General features: G+C 45.1%; 11 protein-coding genes across 11 annotated transcripts; 7 read left to right on the top strand and 4 right to left on the bottom strand.

The window, feature by feature from the left end:
* Positions 1 to 5,667: 5,667 nt before the first annotated feature.
* F5147DRAFT_566308 (uncharacterized protein) lies at positions 5,668 to 6,426 on the bottom strand (the record flags this gene model as incomplete). The annotated part of the gene is made up of 1 exon (XM_041430793.1): positions 5,668 to 6,426. The coding sequence occupies one exon, from the start codon at positions 6,424 to 6,426 to the stop codon at positions 5,668 to 5,670; it is 759 nt and encodes a 252-aa protein (XP_041298398.1).
* A 731-nt stretch (positions 6,427 to 7,157) lies between these two features.
* On the top strand, positions 7,158 to 7,457 carry F5147DRAFT_566783 (uncharacterized protein; the record flags this gene model as incomplete). The annotated part of the gene is made up of 1 exon (XM_041430821.1): positions 7,158 to 7,457. The coding sequence occupies one exon, from the start codon at positions 7,158 to 7,160 to the stop codon at positions 7,455 to 7,457; it is 300 nt and encodes a 99-aa protein (XP_041298397.1).
* Positions 7,458 to 7,526: 69 nt separating this feature from the next.
* On the top strand, positions 7,527 to 7,888 carry F5147DRAFT_566642 (uncharacterized protein; the record flags this gene model as incomplete). The annotated part of the gene is made up of 2 exons (XM_041430810.1): positions 7,527 to 7,680; positions 7,737 to 7,888. Coding segments are annotated over 2 exons (306 nt in total), but the record flags the coding sequence as incomplete, so codon positions are not given.
* A 1,628-nt stretch (positions 7,889 to 9,516) lies between these two features.
* Positions 9,517 to 10,853, bottom strand: F5147DRAFT_648318 (uncharacterized protein; the record flags this gene model as incomplete). The annotated part of the gene is made up of 2 exons (XM_041433273.1): positions 9,517 to 10,557; positions 10,608 to 10,853. The coding sequence occupies 2 exons, from the start codon at positions 10,851 to 10,853 to the stop codon at positions 9,517 to 9,519; spliced, it is 1,287 nt and encodes a 428-aa protein (XP_041298395.1).
* Positions 10,854 to 11,705: 852 nt separating this feature from the next.
* F5147DRAFT_768014 (uncharacterized protein) lies at positions 11,706 to 12,788 on the bottom strand (the record flags this gene model as incomplete). The annotated part of the gene is made up of 2 exons (XM_041440923.1): positions 11,706 to 12,218; positions 12,273 to 12,788. The coding sequence occupies 2 exons, from the start codon at positions 12,786 to 12,788 to the stop codon at positions 11,706 to 11,708; spliced, it is 1,029 nt and encodes a 342-aa protein (XP_041298394.1).
* A 334-nt stretch (positions 12,789 to 13,122) lies between these two features.
* F5147DRAFT_534547 (uncharacterized protein) lies at positions 13,123 to 13,323 on the top strand (the record flags this gene model as incomplete). Its single annotated transcript, XM_041430133.1, has 1 exon — positions 13,123 to 13,323. A coding segment is annotated over one exon (201 nt), but the record flags the coding sequence as incomplete, so codon positions are not given.
* A 462-nt stretch (positions 13,324 to 13,785) lies between these two features.
* Positions 13,786 to 14,001, top strand: F5147DRAFT_565880 (uncharacterized protein; the record flags this gene model as incomplete). The annotated part of the gene is made up of 1 exon (XM_041430773.1): positions 13,786 to 14,001. One exon carries the CDS (start codon positions 13,786 to 13,788, stop codon positions 13,999 to 14,001), a length of 216 nt encoding a protein of 71 aa, XP_041298392.1.
* A 246-nt stretch (positions 14,002 to 14,247) lies between these two features.
* F5147DRAFT_566799 (uncharacterized protein) lies at positions 14,248 to 14,631 on the top strand (the record flags this gene model as incomplete). The annotated part of the gene is made up of 1 exon (XM_041430823.1): positions 14,248 to 14,631. One exon carries the CDS (start codon positions 14,248 to 14,250, stop codon positions 14,629 to 14,631), a length of 384 nt encoding a protein of 127 aa, XP_041298391.1.
* A 198-nt stretch (positions 14,632 to 14,829) lies between these two features.
* On the top strand, positions 14,830 to 18,266 carry F5147DRAFT_648317 (uncharacterized protein; the record flags this gene model as incomplete). Its single annotated transcript, XM_041433272.1, has 13 exons — positions 14,830 to 15,107; positions 15,237 to 15,272; positions 15,416 to 15,771; positions 15,826 to 15,971; positions 16,017 to 16,032; positions 16,124 to 16,195; positions 16,403 to 16,494; positions 16,958 to 17,180; positions 17,212 to 17,291; positions 17,343 to 17,419; positions 17,472 to 18,078; positions 18,133 to 18,178; positions 18,244 to 18,266. The coding sequence occupies 13 exons, from the start codon at positions 14,830 to 14,832 to the stop codon at positions 18,264 to 18,266; spliced, it is 2,052 nt and encodes a 683-aa protein (XP_041298390.1).
* Positions 18,267 to 19,069: 803 nt separating this feature from the next.
* F5147DRAFT_648316 (uncharacterized protein) lies at positions 19,070 to 20,120 on the top strand (the record flags this gene model as incomplete). The annotated part of the gene is made up of 8 exons (XM_041433271.1): positions 19,070 to 19,085; positions 19,147 to 19,171; positions 19,203 to 19,337; positions 19,371 to 19,394; positions 19,712 to 19,753; positions 19,807 to 19,891; positions 19,934 to 19,950; positions 20,096 to 20,120. 8 exons carry the CDS (start codon positions 19,070 to 19,072, stop codon positions 20,118 to 20,120), a joined length of 369 nt encoding a protein of 122 aa, XP_041298389.1.
* Positions 20,121 to 22,356: 2,236 nt separating this feature from the next.
* On the bottom strand, positions 22,357 to 23,787 carry F5147DRAFT_669013 (uncharacterized protein). The gene is made up of 3 exons (XM_041435415.1): positions 23,397 to 23,787; positions 23,238 to 23,345; positions 22,357 to 23,190 (listed from the first exon to the last, which is right to left on the bottom strand). The coding sequence occupies exons 1-3, from the start codon at positions 23,505 to 23,507 to the stop codon at positions 22,708 to 22,710; spliced, it is 702 nt and encodes a 233-aa protein (XP_041298388.1). The 5' UTR covers positions 23,508 to 23,787; the 3' UTR covers positions 22,357 to 22,707.
* Positions 23,788 to 23,987: the final 200 nt, after the last annotated feature.

Here is a 23,987-nt window from a genome sequence, read left to right as displayed (position 1 = left end):
AAAATTCTACATAGATACTATATATTTCGCATGCCTCCTACCTATTTACTTACCTTTCTACCTCTGAGTAGGAGGAGGTCATCCGATATTTAGTAGTTCTTAGCTGAATTCTGCAATATCATCCATTCTTTATCTGAAACACTCCGAAACATTTGACATTCACTATCCCCGACATTCACTATATTCCCAACACAAACCTGATGAAATCCACTAACCTGAAACCTGAAAACATCGGACCCGACGTTTTTGACATTGGACTCATAATTATACCTTCGGACTTTGTTTTCCGTGCTTCGGACTATCTTCGTTTTCATATAACTGATTATTCTAATACCAAACAGCTAACTCCTCGGGTCGAACACACTTGTCTTGCAAGTATAGCAGACTAGGCTGTGTGCAACTACAACACATTTTTATATTGCTGGTTACTTACTTCGTGTAGTGTACAGCAATTGTTGTATCTCTACATCATTCAGGGTTTCAGGTAGCAATGGTCCAAGACATCTACAAACATGTCAGCAACTTCAGATGGTTGAAGAAGGTCATCAGGGCCATGCGTGCCTCTGTGATAGACCATGCTAAAGCAGAGATTGAAGTGCAGGAGATAGAAGACCTGTACACCAGCAATGCCAGTGAGTCTGAGGATGATGGAGGAAAGGACACTGGAAAGGATGCTGGTAAGAAGCTTAAGTTTGCTGAGTGAACTTTGAGATATGTACATCAGGCAGTTAGTATCCATAACAACTATTGAACCGAAATTTTGAGTGACTCTGGAGTCGGAGAGGTCAATGTAAGCACAGTGTAGGTATACAACACAGAGTGGGGCTATACAAAGATGGCTCCAAACTGATATCTTTATGTTGTGGTCTTGCACTGCCTATCTGCTATACTTCCGGGACAAGTGCATTTGACCCAGGGGTCTGCGGTCTAGGAATAGTTTTGGGGGTCAGTGAGTGATGTGAGGTCAATAATCCAAGCACAGGAAACAATGTCCAAAGGTATAATTATGATGTCCGATGCAAAAAGCATTGGGTCTGATGTTTTCAGGTTTTCAGGTTCAGGTTTGGTGTATCGGAAACTAATAGTGATGTGATAGCAAGCATCGGGAAAGCGAGTGATGTGCGCAATAATAACGATGACAGATATGGACAGTGAAGGAACGATGATATTCGCAATGTCAACTAAGAACTACGAAATATCGGGTTTGACCCCCAAGCATCGGAGATGATTCTCCTCTACTCAGATGATGATGATGCTATGGGGAGTCCAATATTTATGTAGATACATAGAAATCCGGAACCTCATAGGCGAAAGTAGTAGCGCAATATTTTGGATCTGATGTCTTATGTAATAAGACATGATGTACTGCGGACTATGGGAATACATGTAATAACATGTTAGGGATGTGAAAACAAGTAACTACACACCTAGTGGGGCTAGCGCAATGAGACTGGACATAGGTAGGACAAGTGCACGCGATATCCGATCAGCCAATGCAAAACCCAATGCAAAACCCAATGTCTGATGCCCGATGCCTGATGCCTGATGTCCGATGTTTTCAGGTTTGGTGCGTATTGAGTCAGATATGATAGGGAATGATTAGGGTAATGATTAGCATTCAACATGCATCAGAAAATAGACCTCTATGAGGCCACAAGGACTCCAAGTCCTACAATGGACCGTCACATCTTGGTGTCTTGCAGACTCGGGAGGCACAGAAGATGAGTTTTGTCGCTGTTAAACAAATCTAGACAGTCCAGCTATTACTAACACTGTTTGAACACAAGAAAGGGGACTGAAAATGAACAACCTGTAGGAAGTACATACCTTATATTTTCTTAACATTGCTGCATCAAAAAAAGACTCAGACTGCGAGTCAGAACTGAATCTGTACCATCGAGACACGAGAAACAGTGTAGCACTTGGATCGGCATTGGGCTCGTATCCTGCCAAACTCTTAGGTATCCTACACACATTCCTCAACACTCCATTTATCTTCTGAGAGTTTCGTGCATTCATCTGAGTCGTCCGTCCATTCCTGAGGCCTGTATACAGTTCTGATCCTCCGTACCATGTCCCGTCCATGTCCGTTTGACTTCGCTGGTGCGTTTTCCACTTGTTTATCTGTTATTAATTGTGTCTTAGGGGCACATATGTCATTGGCCCGTTGGAAAGCTTGATTAATACATATAACTGCACACCTCGTGCGTGATTACATGCACATCTCTGTAGCGGCTCGCCTCGAGTCTTATTACATTTTGGATGGCTTATCTCACTACTGTTTTCGCCTACGCAGTTTCTGGACTTTCACGCTGTAGGATATAATCTGCCTTGCTAGCTACTTGCACTTTACTTCACTTTCCCTGCTACGAGTCATAGTTAGTAGAGTCACTTTCGGATAGTTGTTACAGTAACATGGCACGAGTCCCCCGCCAGCAGAACAGCCCTCTGCCACCGCACGGCTATAGACGATACCGGAGTCTCACCAGCTCTATGACGATAGACGATGATAGACGATAAGCGGCAACTGCCGGCTTAGATAAGCGGTCTGGACCGCATATGACGACACATGACGACATAGGTCTAGAAGACCTATTTATGATATCAAGATAGAAGGCAAGCCTCGTGTTGCCTCATGTACTGATAGAAGGATACCACGTGGATCCTATCTATGATGGAAGCGTACCGCATGGACGCTATCTACGATAGAAGCCCGCCTCATGGACGCTATCTCTGACTCATGTAGATAAGCAGATTAGAACCCAGCTTTAGGCTGAGCTTAGATACGAAGAGTAGCCTTATATAAGGTCGAAGATTAAAGTAGATGTTCCTTACTTTAATCTTACTAGGTTTACCCTTGAACTCCTTGTCCCGCTAAAGCTACCTGCTCGACATCGACTCGTACCTTCAGTGACGCCTCTCACTGTCTGTAAACCCTGCTATCATCTCAGCGTAACCCCTCGTTAACCACCACGAGCTACGTTCGAGTACACAACCTTTGCTTGTCTGTAAAGGCCGACGACTCTCAGCACTCGGTACCACTGTCGTGGTTGTCGCTGTTTAGATCATCCTAGTCGCACACGACCATTTGTCGTAACAATAGTTGTACTTCGCGCAATCGATCCTTGTTCATTCGGAATGATTGTTTGGCCTGACCACTGCCATTTCACACTTTTCTGTCTCTAAGTTCTTTCAATAGACTTTGCCTAGTTATACTTTGCAAGTCTTATACTTCGACACACCCGCCGTACTTCTTTCGGAACCTTCGCTGTTCACCAGAAGCTCTTTGGACGCTTCACGTAACCTCAGACCTTCATTTCTTGACATCAGGCCACCTTCAGACCACTCTGGACGAGTACTTTGGTACTTTGGACACATCTCCAGAACATCAAGCGTACTCTTGGTAACTCTCCCTTCTTTCATCCTTGATCTTAACAAGATATCCCTTGCATTATAACAAGGAGTATTTCTATAGGCAGTCTCTTTGGGACGAGCATATCACTCGCACATTGAGTTCTAAAGGTAACACTTTGTAGAGCCCACACAGAATCAACTCTTTACAACAGTGTCTGCCATATGGCATTGTAAAGAGTTGATTCTGTGTAGGCTCTACAAAGTGTTACCTTCAGAACTCAATGTGCGAGTGTAATGCTTGTCCCAAAGAGACTGCCTATAGAAGTGCTCCTTGATATAATGCAAGGGATATCTTGTTTAAGGTCGAAGGTGAGAGAAGGGAAAGTTACCAAGAGTGCACTTGGTGTTCTGAGGATGTATCCGAAGTACCAAAGTACTCATCCGAAGTGGTCCAAAGGTGGTCCGATGTCAAGAAACGAAGGTCCGAGGTTGCGCAAAGCGTCCAAAGAGCTTCCAATGAACAGTGAAGGTTCCGAGGTAGAAGTACAGCAGGTATGTCGAAGTATAAGACTTGCAAAGTTCGACTAAACAAAGTCTATCGGAAAAACTAAGAGATAGCGAGGTGCGAAATGGCAGCGGTCAGGCCAAACAATCGTTCTGAATGAACAAAAGATCAATTGTGCGAAGTACAACTATCTGAAAGTGACTCTACTGACTATAACTCATAGCAGGGAAAGTGAAGTGAAGTGCAAGTAGCTAGCGAGGCAGATTATATCCTACAATGTGAAAGTCCGGAAACTGCATAGGCGAAAACAGTAGCGAGATAAGCCATCCAAAATGTAATAAGACTTGAGGTGAGCTGCTACAGAGATATGCATGTAATAGTGCATGAGGCGCGCAGCTATACATATTAACCAATGATTTTGACAGGCCAACAACATATGTGCCCCTAAGACATAATCAATAACAGATAAACAAGTAGAAAATGCACCAGCAAAGTCAAACAGACACGGATGGGACATGGTATGGAGGATTGGAAGTGCATACAGGCATCGGGAATGGACGGATGACCTTCGGACGACTCAGACGAACACACAGAACTCTCAGAAGGTAAAAGGAGTAGTACGCGTTCAAAAACATAGAATGATAGTGCCATACCACCAAAACATATACGAGGGAAAAGCATATGACGAGAAATGTCCAACATAGGGTCTACGACCCCAAAGGACTCAATCCGATGCAAAAAAAAAAAAAAGGTAAAAGGAGTGTTGAGGAATATGTATGTGAGATACCTATGAGTTTGGCAGGATACGAGCCCAATGCCAATCTGAGTGCTACAGTGTTATATCTGCACATTTAATACATGTTGTTACACTGACCATCAGTCAGCGTATGGGAACTTGGATAGGTCTTCTTAGCAACGGCTCGAATGAGCCCACCAAGGCTAAGGGTGTTCGGCGACTTGACGGAACGTCAAGGGTTCCTCCGGTTATCTCGGTAAGATGGCGCTCGTCGAGATACAGGGCTAGCAGATATGGCTAAGGCGCGGGGAGCGACTTAGAAGTGCGGTCTAGACAGCCAAGCTAGGAGGTTTAGTTGAACAGGTTTCAAGGTAGAACCAAGTAGATTAAAGTAAAGATCATAGTACAATAATCTGTCTACTTATATGTCTACATATAAGTGTTCAAGCTCAGTCTGTATCTAATAGTATATCTGGGATCTATGATAAGAGACCATGAGGACCAGATAAGATACATGAGGTATAACCTCTGATCAAGCATGCAGCGCCAAGTGCGACTGCACATATACATGAGGCACCTGGAGGCACTCCGGATCTTCATGAGGCAGCAACAATCAACATGTGCCGCTCTAGGGTGACCATGAGGCGTACAGCCTCCATGGATCAGGTACAAGGCTGCCTAGGCCAGGGGCAGAGTCATGGCAGTCCAGACCGCTGTCTTTCTAAGGGCTGGCGGCACGCCGCCGCGTCAGGAGTCTAGCAGAGTGGGGGCTTCTGTAGTCATTACGGATGACTGTAACACATGTGCGCTGTCCCCCCACACTGCACATCTTGTCCATAGATGCTCCGTGTCTTGTCTATAGACCCTCTGTGTCTCGTCAAATAGAGCCATGTTTGATTCAGCCCTTCTCCGCACTACACGTTTTTACAGATTGAGGACTTTGTCTACACTTTCATGTGGGTCAACTAGGTATTTTACAAGGCTTCCTGCGTGTTTTAAATGAGTTTTGGGCTTGCTTGTGATTGAAATAAAGTAGAGGTACTAAACACGACTGAAACTATGGCTCAAAAACTCATTTTTCGACTAGAAGGTGACAAGCTTCAGAAATAAAATGTTCAGCGTGATGAAAGGCAGCTCCTTGATCCAGGAGCTTGAACATCAGCTCTTTGCAACCCTCACTAACCTGTCCAAACTTCAATTCCTTGAAGCACTTGACAGCATCACTATATGGTTGTAGATTCCTGCCATTGAGAAGGAAGTGGCTCATTCCATTCCACCAAATACTATGCCAATCCTCATTGCAACCCGCTGGGTCTTGACAATCATTCAAGTGCATCAAGATCTTCAGCTCCTCTGCAGCTACAATCCAATGATGATGATCAAGTGCCACTTGAACATAAACAACATTCAAAAATACTTCATTTCCCATTAGCTCCCGGTGTGTGTGTGTGATTTCTGAAATTGGTGTTTCTGCCAGTTGGAATGCGAAAGGAAAGATGGAGCGGATGTGGTATTTGATGGCCATGTTAACCAATTGAGCCGGGTGGAAGTGGAAACATGCAGTAAATATATGGTGCACAACAAAATCTCGTGTATGGCAGCGGCATTGATACATGTCACAAAAGTGAAGGAATCTTGAGAGCTCGTTGGTGGTATAAGAGCCAGTGCGCATTCTACAAACATTAATAGTAAGAAGCATGAACAACGTATTGACATACCTTTCAAAGGTATGTTCAAGAAACAGCTCAAATGTCTCCCGGGACAGTCCGTTGAGGTGAATGGGTTTATCATCACTCATTCCATCCAGTTCTATTTGCGTGGCAGCAAACATGTCACAAAAAATGTTGGAAGATGCCAACAAAATTGATTGGCAAAGCTTGTACAATATGTTCTCGACCTTGGGCCAGCACAACAACTTTCAAAAAATGAGTAATTTGATAAATGGAAAAACTTCACCTGAAAGATATGACTTGAAGCTTGAAAATAATAGATTGGGTGTCGGGTTGGTACATTAGTTTCAGACATAGTAAATATTGGCAATAAGTCGGACATTGAAGTTAATCCTGCCTACTTTATTGGATTGTGTTGGGTTTCTCATGCTCTGCAGTATAGTACTAACATTGAACTCATTGATGATGAATGTCATTACTGTCTCATGCCTATAATACTACCAGAGGTTTTTCCTCAATTCCCATCTTGTGCAGTGACTCAGGTTCCGTTGTCAGCAAACTTTCTCATTGCACATGATACACTGTTGGATATCTACTGGCATGCTTTTCAGATTCTAAATCAAGAAGACGCTGATCCCCTTCAGCTTATGTTTCATGTAGAAACACTATCTGGAGACGAGGACATCTCTGAAATGGCCGGTCTGGGACAGAATCTGGGAGAAAGTCTGGGAGGAAGTCTGGGAGAAAGTCTGGGACATCGGCAGGCCCATCAGCACCTCCAAGCGGAGTATGAATGTTTCTGTGCCCATCACTGTTTCTCATGCTTGCTCACTGTCTGCAACAGTGCCAAGGACTTACTACTTCCATGGATGTTGGGAGTCTTTTTGCTGCCATGCAGCAACATAGCGAGCTCATCACTATGTCATATATTGATCTGGGCCAGTTTTTGCGATGTGCTAGCCTCCTTAAGGATGACATCATCCAGCCTCAGCCGTACACTGTCAGCATCACGGCTGCCCCTGATATACTGCCCCCCTCAATAACCAACTTTCTCTCAGATGTGGTCGCTATATCACCTAAAGCTGTGGATGCACTGTGGGATATCATGAAGGATCTAGCATGGGTTCTACCCACTGCAGATGAGGCCAGAGCTGATGAAGAGAACATGTTCAGGCTTTATGGACACCAGTGAGGAATTAGTGAGTAAATTAAATCAGTGTACGTTCATTCTAACTCACTCATATAATGATCAGCTTCTTGTACTCTTTATCCACCTACCAAACTGTGCACTAACCCAGAGTGTGGTGCATGGCAAGTCAGCACAGTGCTCAAGAAAGAAGAGCAACATCAGGCAGTCATCTTTACCCATGCAAATGGTGCTCAACCAGCATGGTCGGTGCACTTGAGGTGTCGAGGTAGGTTATACTCTTGCTGCCTTTGTTTGACACTCGCAGTGAACTCGTTGTCATAGAATGCCATACCAATTATTACCACAACTACAGTGTCAAGGACGGTATCAGGACATACTACAGCGAAATGCCATCCTACATCCAAGTTGCTGAACATCAATTCATTCAATGTGAGCTTGCAATGCATTGGATGGATCTAATGCAGATCGCGTGAGTGTGAACCGCTACAGTCTTTCTGTTATTAGTGTCTGATGTTATTTTGTTGCAGTGTCTCTGCAACAAATTGTGCCCATTTGTATGACATTGCCCAGACTTGCCATGATGCTGGTGACCGTGACAATGACAACATTCCTTGGCAGTTCAACAGTTCGCTCACCACTGCTGAAGTTTGGGATTCATTTACCCTTCTTGCACTACTCGATGACCACAACCAGCGACATGTCCAACTACAGGTGCCTCATGGAGGCGAACAAAAAGATCATTACACCACTGCAATGTGTGAATGTACTGAGCACATCATCATTCATGGCCAAGAAGAGTTGCCCCATGCTTGCGATTGGTGCATGCGCATATTCAACATGCCAGATGGCATGCTCGCACGCACAGAAGTTGTTGTGACTGATGGAGTTACTGTTGGCCGTCCATGCTGTGGTGTTCCATGGTGCAAAAATTCTCTTGAAAACAATCATCACCACTTCTGTTCAGCAGATCCTGACCACAAAAAGCTAGAGATGACTTGTGCTGTGGAGGGCTGTAATCATCCTGTCACCCACGACAGCAAATCAGGCAAGAACCAAAAAGCATGTGATGATCTGGTCCATGTTAAGATGGAGAGTGCCAATGTTGAGTCTTCGCGCAGTGAAAAGAGCAAAACACAATGTCAGAAGGTCACTAAGCTCAACAATGCCTTGTCCTCCCTTGATCCACCACAGCTTCCTGCCAACTCAACTATAGCTCTTCCCATCCAAGATGGAGATGAGTGGTATGAACATGATGCTCAGACTGGAGCTGTGCGCTTAGTGCAGCCTGCTGTAATGACTTCAACTGGTGTTCTTGACACACAACCAGAGAGGTCTCATCCACCCGCTGACTGTGAAAGCAAGGATGCACCCCCTAAGCTCAAAGCAATATTCTGATGCCAGCATACCAATAATGAGCAGCTCATTGTGCACCCATGTGGAGTTATTAATGGGTGTGGCATGATGTATCATCATGAAGCTGTCTCCAATGTTCTTGTAAGTCTGTAGTAGCTCAATCAAATGTATTTCAACTGACACCATCAAGATCATGATCAAACAGCTGTATTCACTCCCTCACGCATGCAAGCCACAACATTTGATTTACGATTCTAATGGCAATGCACTGTGGGAGGTTTTGAACCGACATATCAAATTCTTTGATGGCATGGGGATGTGCATTGACGCATTTCATCACAAGAACAAGGACAAGGCTAGCGACACCTTCTGCTGTGACCGTTGTGACATGAAGGCCTATCCAGAATTGCTAGATGATGATGGCAAATATTACTTCAACTCATCTATCGCTGAGCAAACCAATGTGTGGTTCAGTGCCTTCCACAACATCTGCCAGGAGATGACACCAGTGAGGTATGACTTTTTCTTGGATGAGATGATCAAGCGGCAGAATCGTGTCACTGTAACTACCTTGCATGCACAAGGTAGGCATCCCCATCATCCGCACTTAGTAGTACCCCAGCATGTTTAGTTGATACAATAACATTAAATTCAATGCAGCGAGTAATTCAACAGAGCAGATAATAGAAACTACAAATCAAGTGAATGGATGATAAGGAATGGCTAGTAAATGTGAATGATGGTGTTATTACTTGGCCTGCCTCCCTGGCTTCTTGGTCTTCTCCCCAAGTGCTGCTCTGCATGTGGCCAAATAGTGCAACCAAAGACCATTGACAGTTTGGCCCGCAGCCTCATAGATTGCAAGGATACTAGGATCCATCTTCTGCCATGCGCAATGATTCTCGTGATAGGTTGCCTTGACAAATGGTACACCGAATATACGATGAAAGAGATCATCTTGTTGAAATCTCATTCGCAAGTTCTTGTCGTCCATTTGTTCAAAGCCCATGACCATGTCGGTGGTATACATGCCTTGAGGCCAGACCTGCTTTGTAGAATTATATGCTGGAACAAACACTTCAGTGATCAATGGCTCGGTGGTATCGGACACTTTGGTAAGGGCTGAACGGGACTGTAGTGTTGATAGGGGAGGAGTGGGTGACATCGAGCTTGGACGACAGACATCAAAGTCATCGAGATCAAACCGACGGTGATCACTGGATGATAGCATAGTTTGTGGCGCCGACAGGGGAGTGGGTGACAACGAGCTTGCACGACAGGTATTGAAATCATTAAGATCAAGCCGACAGTGAATAAGTATGGGTGGATTAGTATCAATGTCCCGAGGGCTGCCTTCGCATCGGCGCTTCCCCTTACCAACTGCAATGGGTGTGACAGGCATCTCAACAATCTCAACATCTGATCCAGAGTCTGACGGAACTGGAACATCGAGTTTGTGCTTGATTTTCATATGCACACCCTCTCGTTCCCCTTTCATGTTGTAGCAAAGATGGGGAGGGCAGACACTACATCTGGAGGCCTTATAGAGGTCATTGAAGCCTTCACAGATAGTGACACCTTGGCGACGAATGAAGATATGACAGCCAGATTGGAGAGAAAATGTGTGGGTAAGACCTGCAGGGATCCACCGTTGAATGTGCTCGTCGAATACCTCGATCTTGTTGATCTCCTCACCAAGCAAATCGACAAGAACAGAATCGTCTGCAAGCTGAAACTGAGGGAAGAAAGGGCAGTTGGTTACCCATTCTTCTATGACTGGAGCATTGTCCTGATGACAGTAGTTAGTACATATACCAACACAAAGACATTGGTACATACAGCATCATACCAGTGGAGGATGAATTGTTGCTTCACTGCCTTTTCCATCTCCTTCCGGTGCTCGGTAATCCGCTGTTGTTTAACTTCATGCTGCACACGAGCATTGAGGTCTGATATCCACAAGGGGTCAAGCTGTTGGGTGATGCAAGGAAGTTTCTTAATTGGTGCAGGTGCAGGTGCGGGCACAGGCACAGGTGTAGGTGCAGCAATCAATGTCATTGGAGGGGGTGTGGTCAAGGATGGCATAGTAATGACAGGAGCCGTCAACAAATCATGAAAAGAAATATGGGGAGGGGGTACTACAGGGAACTCAAGACCACACATCTTAAGGGACAGCACCAAGGCTTGGCAAAGCGCCCCATGACCAGTATCATCACTATCAACCCCAGGCTCAAGTGTAGTCATTGTTACGCACTCAAATAGATCTGTTATGCAGAGCCCTAAGAGGGGCGTCGTCTGCTAACGTTCGTGACGTAACCGGAAGGATCCGGTATAGCAAGTGAGACTGGCGACGACGAGTCGGCAGTGATCACAGTACGCGCGTGTCATGTGACTTCTGAGACGGATGTCTTAGAAGTCGCTCAAGGTAAGGACAGTCTTGTCCGAACGATGAGGTCAATCGAGGTAGACTTAGTCGTGATGAGCAACTAAGAAAAGATACTAGAGACTGAAGCCAAAGGGGCGTTCAGAGGGAAGTATGTTCCAGGGAAGATTGAGTAGATTCAAGTTAGAGAATCTAATACAGGGTGACCGACTACTTATACTAAGTGGAGAGGGTTAAGGGCAAGGCTACCGCACAGTAGGTAAGGGTAAAGGGGAAACGAGAATGGTATAGGTGCATTGGCAACAGAGCCGGATTAGTGATGGATGGTCGAATGTGGAATGAGACCGACAAACATTGGAATGGACCAACGGTAAGAATACAACGTGCGGGAATCCGCAGTCAGAAGGAACAGAAAGGGAAAGCCACATTGGTGGCACGAGTCAGACCGAGTCATAGGTGCGGGACCACATTGGTGGTCAAATCATTGGAGGAACGTGCGTGCACGTGCATAGAGGCGGGCGATGCGAGGGACGGGGATGGTCCCGAGGATCCAGTCAACGGAAAGTCGGTAAAGGAGGATGAGCCGGTAGATGGTGAGGGCGAGGACGAAGGGAAAATGATAGGGGGGCCACGTGACCGATGTTACTTGTAACAGTCATGTCTGCCTCTTCATCGGCCAGAATCTCAAACTCCTCCTGCGCACTCATGTCCTCATGGCCATGCACAATCTCTGTATCCACAGGATGGATGGCACATCCACCAGCATTGGTGCAGTGAGTCAGGCACATGGCACGTGTGCATCGTAAAGCTCGCAGACACTGACAGAAGGAACCAACACACTTCTCTCCCTGCTTTTGTGGCTTCTTGCCATTAGATTTGGTATGAGGCTGGGTCGAGGGAAAAGGAAACATAGTGGTTCCACTGCTCGAGGAGGTAGAGGCAACTAGCTGCGAACTTGCGAAGGTCAGTGAATAACTCGACGACAGACTCGATGAGCAGATGAGATTGATGATATTTGGATATGCAAGGAGTTGGGGGAACCACCAGTAGAAGGAGCAGGATGAATGCTGGCAAGGGGCAAGGGGTGTTAATTTGATGTCAACCACACAGTGATGACATACCTTTGCCATCGGCTTGCCCGAGTTTCCATTCAGGTCGCTGCGACAGATCGAAAGAGGAATAGCAGCACCACAGCATGCACAATCAAGAACGATGCCAATTGATGATAGACGCAGAGAGAATCTGGAAAGAAAGGCAACATCCACTTGTTGCAACAAAGACATCTTGGCAGTTATCCCCAGGCAGGGAGCAGGCAAAGAACAGAGGGCGGGCGGGCAAGGAGAGGGGCGGGCAAGGAGGGGTGGGCAGAGAGAAGGGTTGGTAAGGAGATGGGCGGGCAAGAGGGGCGGGCAAAAGTGGAGGGCAGGGTTGAGGCGGAGCATGAACATGCAGTATTCCAGTGAGATGTTAGGTGGCAGGGGCGGTGCGCTCGCTGGCAGGACTGATTGGCATGGCCATTCGAAACATCGAGCACAGTTTAAAGTCCGCATGGAGGTGCCGATGGGCCTGCCGATGTCCCAGACTTTCTCCCAGACTTTCTCCCATACTTTCTCCCAGACTGGCCAAATCCCTGACATTCTGCTGGAGACACTGTACCTCTCCTAGAAGCGCTTGCACGAAATCCCCAAGGAAATGAGATTTGTGATTGGCTGTCTCATGCAGCAAACATGCTAGGGGAGCTCTCAGCACAGTTATCATTGTTTCAATGCAATACTCAAAACCAGTGATTCACACTCTTGACTTGCTCAATTTCAATAGTTATTAATTGTGCAATGAAGTATGGACAAGGATGTAGTGTTCCTTGAACCAGTAACATTACTGCCCATGAATCGTGCAGGTCGCCCAAAAAAAATCATTGATATCCAATTCCTTGTTGAAGCACTTTCAAATTCACAACATATTAACCTGACAGAATTGGCCAAGACGTTAGAACTCCACAGGAATACTCTGCAACTATATATGAAATCCCATGGAATTATACAAAGATACTCTGAACTCACCAATGCTGACCTCAATATCCTTGTTGGCGAGTTCAAAAAAAAGCGACCAGACTCAGGCATCAGATATATAATTGGCTTTCTTCACAGATATGGTCTCCGAGTGCAACATCGACGAGTTGTAGAATCACTTCATAGAGTGGATGGCTTGGGTCAGGTGTTATGAGACCGTCGAGTCAAACGCAGGCGAAAATACCATGTGAAGCGGCCCAATGCTCTATGGCACATAGATGGGCATCATAAACCAATTCAATGGGAAATCATTATTCATGGATTTATTGATGGGTTTTGCAGAATGGTCTGAGCCTAATGCATCTTGTTTGTATTTGATTCAGATGTCTAGTTTTGTCAGATAACTGGACTCAAAGTGAGTAATAACAACTGCTCTACTACTGTCTTAGATCTTTTCAAACATTCAATATGAGAATTTGGGACACCCTCTTGTGTACGAGGAGATCATGGTGAAGAGAACCTTGATGTTGTGACTTATATGATAATGAAACATGGACCACGCCGAGCATCATTCATGTGGGGATTGTGATTTATACTACTTAATTATGTTGATTCACTATATTACATGCTAATTACAAGTACCAGTTCTACCTGTAATTCACGAATCGAATGTTTGTGGGTTGAGGTGGGCACCCAGTTTGCTCAGAGATGGAGAGCATTTTTTACTCAACTTGAGAACTACCATGGACTTCGCCCCAACATCCCTAGCCACATTTGGCTACTTCAAACACTATTTCTTGGCAAAATCAATCAAGATTGCTCAGATTTCCAAGCGGAATAGAATTGTCATCCGATAAGTGGTCCAGATACAAACAATACGAGTCTGAAGGTAAGATCACAGACACACTATTGACATAATTATGATATTGCCACATAAAAACAGGACTTACATTTCTTAGGGCAGGTACAATTCAGTGTATATTGAGACGACTGTGAAGGGATACATCCTGACATAATCGAAGAACATTACAGGGTCTACGGCCATGTTGCAACTCAACAGCAACACCAGACCGGAGTGGGACATCCCATGGATGAAGAAGACTGTGATGATAGCAAGGAATCTCAAAATATAGTACAGGTGGTCAATAACCAACAAAGAGACCATGTCCACCATGAAGCTATCAGTGTTCCATCGCAAAGGAATCCTTTCATCAATGAAGGAACATACCAGCAATTTTCTGCCACTCTCACTGAAGTTATAGCCGAAGACATAACACCATGCCATTGCAGGCTGGCCACAGATGAGTGGGAAGGTAATGAATACCCGGTTTTTGAAACTATTTCTGTTGGTCGGCGGGGATCCAAAGGGCTTCATGTGTCACTTGGTGAATTGATATGGTTTAAGCGAGCAAAGCTACGGTGTCAAGCATTAGTAGTGTTGTCATATTTTTTAGCTGCCGGTAGAGAGTGACGAGACTTACTAGTTGGTATTACTTGGATAATATGTGAATGAGAAGCATCACATAGTCCAATTGGCGGTGATCTCAGAATTAGCTTAAATATACACGATCACCAGACTTTATAACTCACTTCAGGTCATCTCTGTTGATTCCTCTTGAAGTCACAGTCTTTCTACACCCTCTTCCACTTGCGGTGTCACTGTAACTGCATGGATCCTGCCAGTGAGAGCAATAAAGGCATCTTTTGTAGAGATGTCAAGGCCGACAGTCAACCATGCGACTGCGAGGAATTTTTCGCCAACTCACAGGATAAGGGTCATTGTGTGGAGTGTGGCCATGGCCATAGCAAGCACCCTCACAATGTATCAGGCTACAAAGTGGAGAATATTCAAGATGAACCTCATCCAAGTTCATCAGCCGCCATCAAGGAGATATTCGATCGGGTAGCTGGTGGCAGGAGTGCCAATGAAAAGTCATCCACTACAAAGTGAGGGAGTCTCTCACTTGCTACTGCCCGGGAAGAAGCCATAACAACTTGTTCAGCACCATCAGCTGGCTTGTGGAAGGTACGAGATATGCCGATAGCTAGTACAAAATTTTTCTTGATAACTTCTAGGATCGCAAAGAGACCAACCCATACCCAGAAAGTCAAGTGCGCCAGAATACTGCCTCTAGTAGTACCACAGCGGCAACTACTGTGTTTCGAGTTGCATCAATTGCCATACTAACCTGTGGTGTCGATGTCAGTCAAGTAGTATTCTCGATGAATCAAACTAATATTATATCTTTTGACAGAGGAATGGTCTCATCAGAGAAACCAAGCAGGGGTGGCCAGAATGAGATACAGGCCATGAGGAACTGCAGGTGCTACCTTGACCAGCAATTTAGAGTCAACAGTGGATGGTCATATGCAAAGATCACCAATAACCTATGTACCTGGTTTCCAAAGGTCTTCAGATACCTGGATATGCAAGTTGAAAAGCGAACATTACAACCATGGCCCGGCCAAGAAGAGAAATCTGTTTGGTGCCTCCTGAACAAGTCTGGACTGGTATTGACGGTTGTTGATGTCGCATTTCCAACTGGAAGTGACCTCGCAAAACATAAGGGACGAGAAAAAGCCAGCCCCAGTGAATGTCATCTCTGGTTTGGTAGGTTCATGTATATTTGCTTCAATATTATGTGCTAAGAAGTCCAATTATCAGTAATGAGGAATCAGATCCCTGACGACATCTACAAATCTTGGAACACACAGCCTGTCATTGTGGGTTCAGATTCCGAACATGATGGCAGTGACCAGCTTTTGTCTGATACAGACAGTTCAGCTGTCGATAAGTCAGACAACGAGCTTGTGAGTTCCTTAATGGAATTGGATCTGACTGATGTCAAAGTTAAGGACTCAGACCCCAAAGGTAAAATGAAGGCTAAAAAGTACCAATCACAGTGAGCGTTTAGTTATTCAGATTATACTAAGCATGTATGTCTTACTTGTCTGTTTTGCAGTGAAAAGAGTCCTTTCTCCTGACAAGTCACCATCAGATTCAAAGCAAGGGGCTCAAAAGAAAGTGAAGAAAGGTTTGTCACTCCACCTGTTTTTTCAGATACTTAATTTGATGTTCAGAATTAGCAAGTGACACTAGCATTCCGCTATTCTTTATGGACTCAGCAAGTTCAAGTTCTCAAGCTCTCCCATTAACCCAGCCTGCTCAATTCAGTAGCCTCCATAAGTTCATTATTCTGTTGGCTCATTGCTTATTATTTAATCTGCACCATTATCAGCAGAAACGGTGTCATTTCACAGTCGGGTACATGCTGATGCTGCTGCTGGCCTACGACTCAAGAATGAACTGTCATCTCCACCTGAATTTATGTCCGTCAGTGAGGATGATGTCCTCTGGCGCCATAAAACAGATGACAATGACCCCTTCACCCTGGAATGGATCAATCCATGGGACTCTCGTTATATCATGTTTCAGAACCCTACTAACATTCTCATTTGAGTGCCATACTGGTCTCCTTTGAGCTACATACAGTGTACTAATTTCATTTCTTGTTCTTCCTCATGCTTTGTGGTACATACTGTCAATCTCATCCCACACTTGTCACATCATCCATCCTATAGCACCTACCTTGCATCCTCATGATGCACTAGCTAATAATAAATTGCAATCACATACACTCCACCCATTGCTTTACACTCTTTGCCAAATGCCAAGTTACAGCAGGAAACCCCGGTTGAAAGCTGAATGCCAGCTCACACTACAGTATTCACTTATAAGGTGTGATTGTAACAAAAGGCCAACTTTTGAAACCATACCTCCCATCCATTTATTACAGTACAGCAGCAGCTGGCAGCCTCAACCAAACCTTTCTGGATCATTCAGAGGACCATCCCCAGGGAATGTCAGGAGGGAGTTTGCAACAATTCTTGTTGGAGATGGAGCCACCACTGTTACTGCAGAGTCAACTTCAAGCCCAGCAGTAACAAATGAGCCTCGGTCAATGCCAGACTCACTGAAGCCAGAAGACCAAAATGTAGAATCAAACATAGAAGGTCCTGGTATGTTTATTGCAATCTATGGACCATGTAGTTTATTTCCCAAGCTTTGTAGACCTGCACCAACTGAGTATCAGTAGAATATGGAATGGTGGCGATGGACCCAAACTTGAGGTATGAAAAGCCACCTGTTTCTTATCTTTCTCAGGCTGATTGCTGGGGCAGGTGTTCTTGAATGTTTCAGAAGAAGATTATACATATATTTTGGATGTTATCAGATCGGATTGCAGAGTGGTTCACAAGTGAGTCTTTCTGTCCTTTCCAAATTGAAGCTGATCTTGTACTTTGCTTCAGACTGTCATATATTCCACATCTTCAAAAACTCATTGCCACCCTGCCTTCACCAATACATGAAGTGATCCTGGTGCCTTTGCACACTGCAATGGGGATTATTGTTGATTCTCTTACCATCCCTGATGACTTCAATGTTTCCTTGCCTATCCACATGGCGCATATGTTAGAGGCGCCCACTACATCAGATCTACCTCCCAATGAGAGCTACCAGCTTGGAATACCAGACTTAGTACTGATGCTTCAGACATGCGACACTGATATCCTTCCATTATGGCCATTTGAGGTATCTGTCTCTGAGACCTCTGAAAGTGCCATTGGGAGGTTGCAGACCTATGGTGATTGGAACAAGAACATCTTAGCTGGCACTCACATCAGCATCGTCGAAGCCCAGACACACGTTCCACCCACATATGAGTGGGGCATCAAGAAGGAGCTTGATCAGAGGGGGGTTCAGATTAAGGACTTGGCATGCTTGGAAGATGGTGGAGTCGTGTCACTCTCTCATACATGGTACCACCCAACAACAGTCACTATCACCACATGGATACACCCTCCCAACAAGCCCTTGAATCTGAACTCTCATCAGTGTGGATATTATGCTACTGCTGTACATGATCCCTCTGACTTGTCTAATATTAATGCTAACTATTCAAATTAATAGTTACTCTACCCTAATCAAGACAACAAGGGCCTAGAGAAAGTCAAATGTATATTCAAACACATGCTGGAGATAATCCGTTGTAGAAACTGACATCTCTGTAGTCTCGTAAAGGCCATATCTACGACACACCTTAAAGTGCAGTTTGATGCACAACTCGCTCTAAACACCTCTCCAATCATTTCCTATGTGAAGCGCAACTCTCCTGCAATAAGCATGAAGCGCGCACTACTTTCCTGCAACAAGTACCACATTCACACGCGCATGCCTAGCGCGCTTTCCCACGCTCAAAGTGCCCTGCGTCGCACATCCATCCATTGTCCAAACTAACCTCACTGGTATGTCTTCATGTCATTATTTTCATATCAGACCATATTAGACTTTAATCATTTGCTCATCATCATGTCATGGACCCTTATTACATATTTTACCTACTCTCCTCACTACTGCTTTGGCTCCACTTCAGGGGTGCATTTTTAGACATATATAAGCACCTGTAGTTCATGTTTTACATCATCGAATCATATAGAAGCTCCCTACACCACACTATCAGTGTATAGCTCATCCATCCCGGGCCATAGTCAGTAGCTATTGGCAATAAGAGTAATGTCTATCCATCTATTATGAGTCTCTCTTTATATCCCTCACCTCACGCTACTCTGCGCACTTTTCCCGCACTTTGCACTCCTCAAGCGCTCTGTTTCCGTGCTCATGCCTCATGTGCTTTCCCGTGCTTTGCGTCGGCCGACAAGCAGCACCCTCTGTGCCAATCCCTAGATCCCCGCTGCACTTGCTTCCCCTTTAGGGTCGAACACACTTGTCACTACAAGCATAGCAGCTTAGGCAAGCAAGACCCAACACATAATTCAGTATTCACCATCTGAATTGTTGTACCTACACCGTGATACGGTTGTCAGCCACATACAGACTGACTACGAGCATGACCAAGCACTCCTGTAAGCACTAAGCATTATCTTCTGATTATTATGTTTCATTATTTTCAGTTCCTCACTCCAGGTCGTGAGGGACTGGTCCCCACCAAGTAAGCTACTTGATTGGGCCAAATGCAACAGGGATCTTCGGGCAGCAGCAAAGCAGATGGGATTCGATTGGTACTGTGCATGGCACCACAAGTTCCTCAAGCATGTTGCTGATGAAGAGGAGTATGTCCCAAGTGCTGGACCAAGCAAGAGAGTGAAGTGCGCATAGTATGTGTCATTCAAATTTTCAATCTATTTTAGCTTTCAAATTGTACTACATTGTCTGTAAGTGTTGTTGGTGTTGTTTGAACAATGACATGTACTATACACTTCTCATATCACTCTTAGTTTGATCATGATTGTCCCCTTATATTGATACAACCGCTGGCATCTTATTTCAATCATGAGCGAGCCCAAAACTCATTTAAAGCATGCGGGAAGCCTTGTAAAATACCTAGTTGACCCACATGAAAGTGTAGACAAAGTCCTCAATCTGTAAAAACATGTAGTGCAGAGAAGGGCTGAATCAAACACAGCTCTATTTGACAAGATGTGGAGGGTCTATGGACAAGACGCAGAGCATCTATGAACAAGATGCGCAGTGTGGGAATCAAACGTGCAGTGCAGGGGGACAGCGTGCAGGGGTGCGCATTACCCATATATTAAATGTGCAGATATAACGCCACTACTGCCGCAGGTCATCATCAACCTTGCGAGTTGCAGCAGCAACCTCTGCATGTGTTGGCAAAAAATATCTGTCAAATGGAGAACAAGAGAGCAGGGTACGTACCTTGGAGGCTGCTGTTCAAATGATCCCTTCGCAGCTTCCCGCACGCTGCAGGTGTGCAGGCCCCTTCACATGACCATATTTTCGAATTTTGGTTGGCGAAATAGGACCTAAGTTCTGCAAAAATGACATCTAATAATGAAAAAGTTAAAGGGGGGTAGAGAGTTTTGATCATCTGCTAAACTCAATATTTATGCAGAATTGTTGGTAATGATCAAAGTTAGATCTAAGTTTGCATGCATTTGTGAAGTATGGTCACAGGTCACAAGAACTGTGACACTGAGTGTGACTGTATCCCATACTGTACATGACAAAGTGTCAAATCTCTACAGTACCATATCCACTAGGGGTTCGCTGTGCGAACTTATGACCTTGCTCCAGAGAATTTTTAATTCGTGGGAATCAGCTTTGTCAACCTCTTCCAACACTCGTTGTTTTCAGACCCCCGAATCTGCGTGATGGCAGTTCTGAGTCTGCTTGTTTTTCGTTCTCACTGCAATAAGTATTTTTTTCAGCCAATTAATAGGTTGGCCTTTAGCATATTCGATGTCGTCTTCAGCTTGGTCCTAATGCCTTTTGAGTATGTTTGATAAGCCGATTAAAACATCATAGCAGCATGCAAAATGTACAAAAGTTCAACAAATCCAAATAGACCAATGCAGCCTCAAGCATTAGGTTGTGGTTCACGCGCTCTACCAGTCACTTTCAGTCTTTCACTCCTCACTACATCATCCCGTGATTTTTGCATCTGCTGAAATGTTGTGTGCATGCAGCTCCATGTGTTCTCTTTGGTCATGTTGCCTCGCGCTGACATTTACTGATTGTTGGCTCTCATACCTTCTTCCTTGCTTGCACCTGACAAGACACAGGGCCAACTTTGTATCTGTGTTGATGAGGTATGTGGTCTCTCTCAGTTCATCCTATCCTTGGGTGTTTTTTTGCCTCATCCTCAATCTTTGTGACTCCAGGAACACAGCTTGTTTGGGATCGAGCTCGTGCTAGGTGGACTTTCGCACCGGATAGGTAAGCCATGCACTTCTGACAATTCTCATCACTGTCTAACTGGCATGTGACTGTCACATGAATTTTTGGTGGGACGAAGCTAATTTGTGACATATGGGAAAAAAAACATAGGTTATGCGCTAATGGGACCAGAAATCATCATACATTGAATTTGCGATGCGTCTACGCTTTCCACGCCCGTAATCAACCTTCGGAACACTATTCGAGCCACTCTCCACATCTTTGGCAGTAATGTCACCCACAGGCTTTAAGACCACAGAGTCTCCAATTCCACTCGTTACCAGTCAGCGCTATGCGAGGCGAATCCATGACAGACTGAAGCAAGTTGCTTGAATCACGAAGCAGCATGTCAGATGGTTGCAAACGGCGTTGCGAGCAGCGAAGCACTACGATCCGCAGGCGAATCTATTTGGGTAAGGTCACAGGTCACCTGGACATTCGAACCTGTAAGACTAAGCGTGACATCGTCACGGGCTGCACGTGACGAACCTAGTGTCGTATCTCTACAGTAGTCTCGGACCAAACATCGATATACCTCTCTTGAGGTGCTATGCCATCATTGAAAGTTCACCTCATATTTGGACTGTATCTATATTTGTATTGTGTCATCGGGACCAAGCTTTGAGCTTGACTGTATTTGTATTTGTATCATGACATCGAGACCGAGCTCAGAGTTTGACTGTATCTGTATTTCATCGAGACCAAGTTCTGAGTAACTAATTGGATACTTTATGAAGTAGTTTTGTGTATTCATATTGACACAGTTCTATCATTTTCGATTATTGCACAGCATGATGTTCACGTCAGGTGACTGACAGATTATCTGCCATCCAACATGACCTTGCTCCGCAAGGTAATGTAATCATGTTTTGGTTGCCATGTATGTTGACGGCAGTTTGCAAAGCATCGAACGTTTGGTTGTTGATTCGATTAAGGTTGACGATGCAGTGTTCCGGCCAAGCGACTGTCACCGAGCGGTCCCAAACAAGGATTCACAAGCGTCGGCAATCAATGCCGTACCTATGTTGGAAAAATTTGAACAGCACAAACGACATTTTAGAATTGAGCACCCGCCTCCGAGATATTTGAGGCAATATTTAACGCTGTTGCTGGGTATTATCGTAAGCCTAATAATATGTGCGTGTCTACCCAGTATTTGCAGTTAGCAGCTACCCAGGTGCTAAATACATCATGGTCTAACTCACGGGTGTCACTGTCAGATCGGATTACTTAGACGTGCGACACCAAGCCAGCTTGGATTAGTATCAGATAGGATTTGCCGCACAGGATTTGCCACAGAGGCACAGACACACGTTGCCGTCGCCAGTTTGGATCTTAGTACGAAATGCAGAGTAAAAGTTGTTTCACCATCCCGGTGTGCTCGGTACCTTGGACCACGCAACGCATTATTATTATCTCACCAAACGCCCTGCGAGTGACCAACATGCGTGGGGTGCGACTCCCAACATGCAGTTATTTTCACTCGTTGATGAATAATTTTGATTAAAAGTCAAAAGCAAAAGAGTCAGGCTCCAAAGATAACTGGGGAGTTATAAATAAGTCCTTGGCGTCGTCTGGTTCCATTATCTTGGTCACTAGTTCCGGCCCATATCATCAGACGTGTCATTTCACTGCCATTTGTTGGTGCTAGTTGCTGCCAATCATAACAGCGGGTCCCACAAGGGGCAGGAAAAGGTGAGAGATTACGAGAGCCTACTCTGACAAACAGTAATGCTAACCATACAGCGCAATGAAAACAATAAGTAATGAAGCAAATTTGTACAGTAGCTACACGGAAACTCCAACAGAACCAGAAGATATGTGTTGGGACGTGTGTTGGGTACCCTCTGAATGATTTTGTAGATCCTCTGGAACATCTCTGCTAGGACCGGTGGAGAGCAATGACCCTATCGCCATCGATGCTCTGGAGCGCGGCGAGTACTCCTCGGAATCACTCCGAGACGAATATGGCGAAGGTGGCAAGTCGCGAGAGGATGTATGAGATGTGCGTAATTCGTAGTGCGATGAAGGGGAGCGAGAGGAGCGTTGGCGTTTTCGAGGTGGTTGAGAGAGCTGAGGGGGTTCCCTTACCACAGGCAATTGTTGAGGGGAGACACGTCCATTGGTCATGTCAGTTGGAAATAGCCCATGTTTTGAGTAAGGTGCTGCGGGTGGTAAGGAATGGGAGGGAGGTGGAGGGCTTGTATGCCGAGCATCCGCTGCGGACATTTCAAGGAGAGTCTTGTGCAAGGAAGCAACAGATGCGAGTCGCTGTAAAGGGGTCAACAGGAGACAAGGCAAGATACGAGAAAGCTTACCTGGTCTTCGGCGCTCTTTGCATTCAACATGGCAATGAGCATATCTCTGTCACCGTCGCCTTTCGATTTGTATGCGCCAAGTATTTCTCTGAGGCTAGGTGGTGGTGCCTGAGTGATTGTGAGCATCTAGGAGAGGATGATAGATTTGAATAAGCTGACCTGCTCTAGTATTTGTGAACTGGACATGATGAGTCTCCTGTAGTCTGCCTCAATTGAATGGTAGGGCAAACGAGAGTAGTCTTGTGTTGGGTAAGGAGGGCCAGAATTCATTTAGGTGGGTTGTTAAGCGTCTTGTAGCGAATGGGTTAGAACGGCGCCAACCGCAGACTTTTTGTAGGTGAGCCAAGTCCAAAATTCTATCTTTGAACCTGGTATATTTAGAATGCCAAGCCTAAGGTGAGGCTCGGATACCCGAAGAATTCTAAATCTGAATGCGAATCTGACGACGTGTTCGAACATGCAGACAACGCTAGTACTTGCTTCGTTTCCCATATTTTATCCACCCGAGTGCTGAGCGCTGGTGTGGTAGTAGTTCGATGAGCTCCACAGCTGTAGACACGTGCTGACGAAATAAACGGAGGTACTAATTTTGACAATGGCAGGGTCTTGGCAATTCTATTTTTATCAATCTAATTCCGTATATCGTAGGACCTCGTAAGACCCTTGATAATGCCTCAAGGAAGCAACCGGAACCTCTCCAAACCGTCTAGCCTCTAAAAAAACACGTTGTTCACATCCCCACATGTACAC

The sequence above is a fragment of the Suillus discolor genome (assembly GCF_016758755.1).
Source record: "Suillus discolor strain FC423 chromosome Unknown F5147scaffold_4, whole genome shotgun sequence".
Classification (NCBI taxonomy): Eukaryota; Fungi; Basidiomycota; class Agaricomycetes; order Boletales; family Suillaceae; genus Suillus; species Suillus discolor.
This window is presented reverse-complemented; position numbering and strand designations above follow the sequence as displayed.

Bases quoted from the DNA above. Each gene is read 5' to 3' on its own strand.
- F5147DRAFT_669013 (XM_041435415.1), bottom strand. From the start codon at position 23,507: ATGAATTCTGGCCCTCCTTACCCAACACAAGACTACTCTCGTTTGCCC. The intron at 23,346-23,396 runs GTCAGCTTATTC...ACAATCACTCAG, and splicing joins GTTCACAAATACTAGAGCAG to GCACCACCACCTAGCCTCAG. The intron at 23,191-23,237 runs GTAAGCTTTCTC...ACCCCTTTACAG, and splicing joins CAAAGAGCGCCGAAGACCAG to CGACTCGCATCTGTTGCTTC.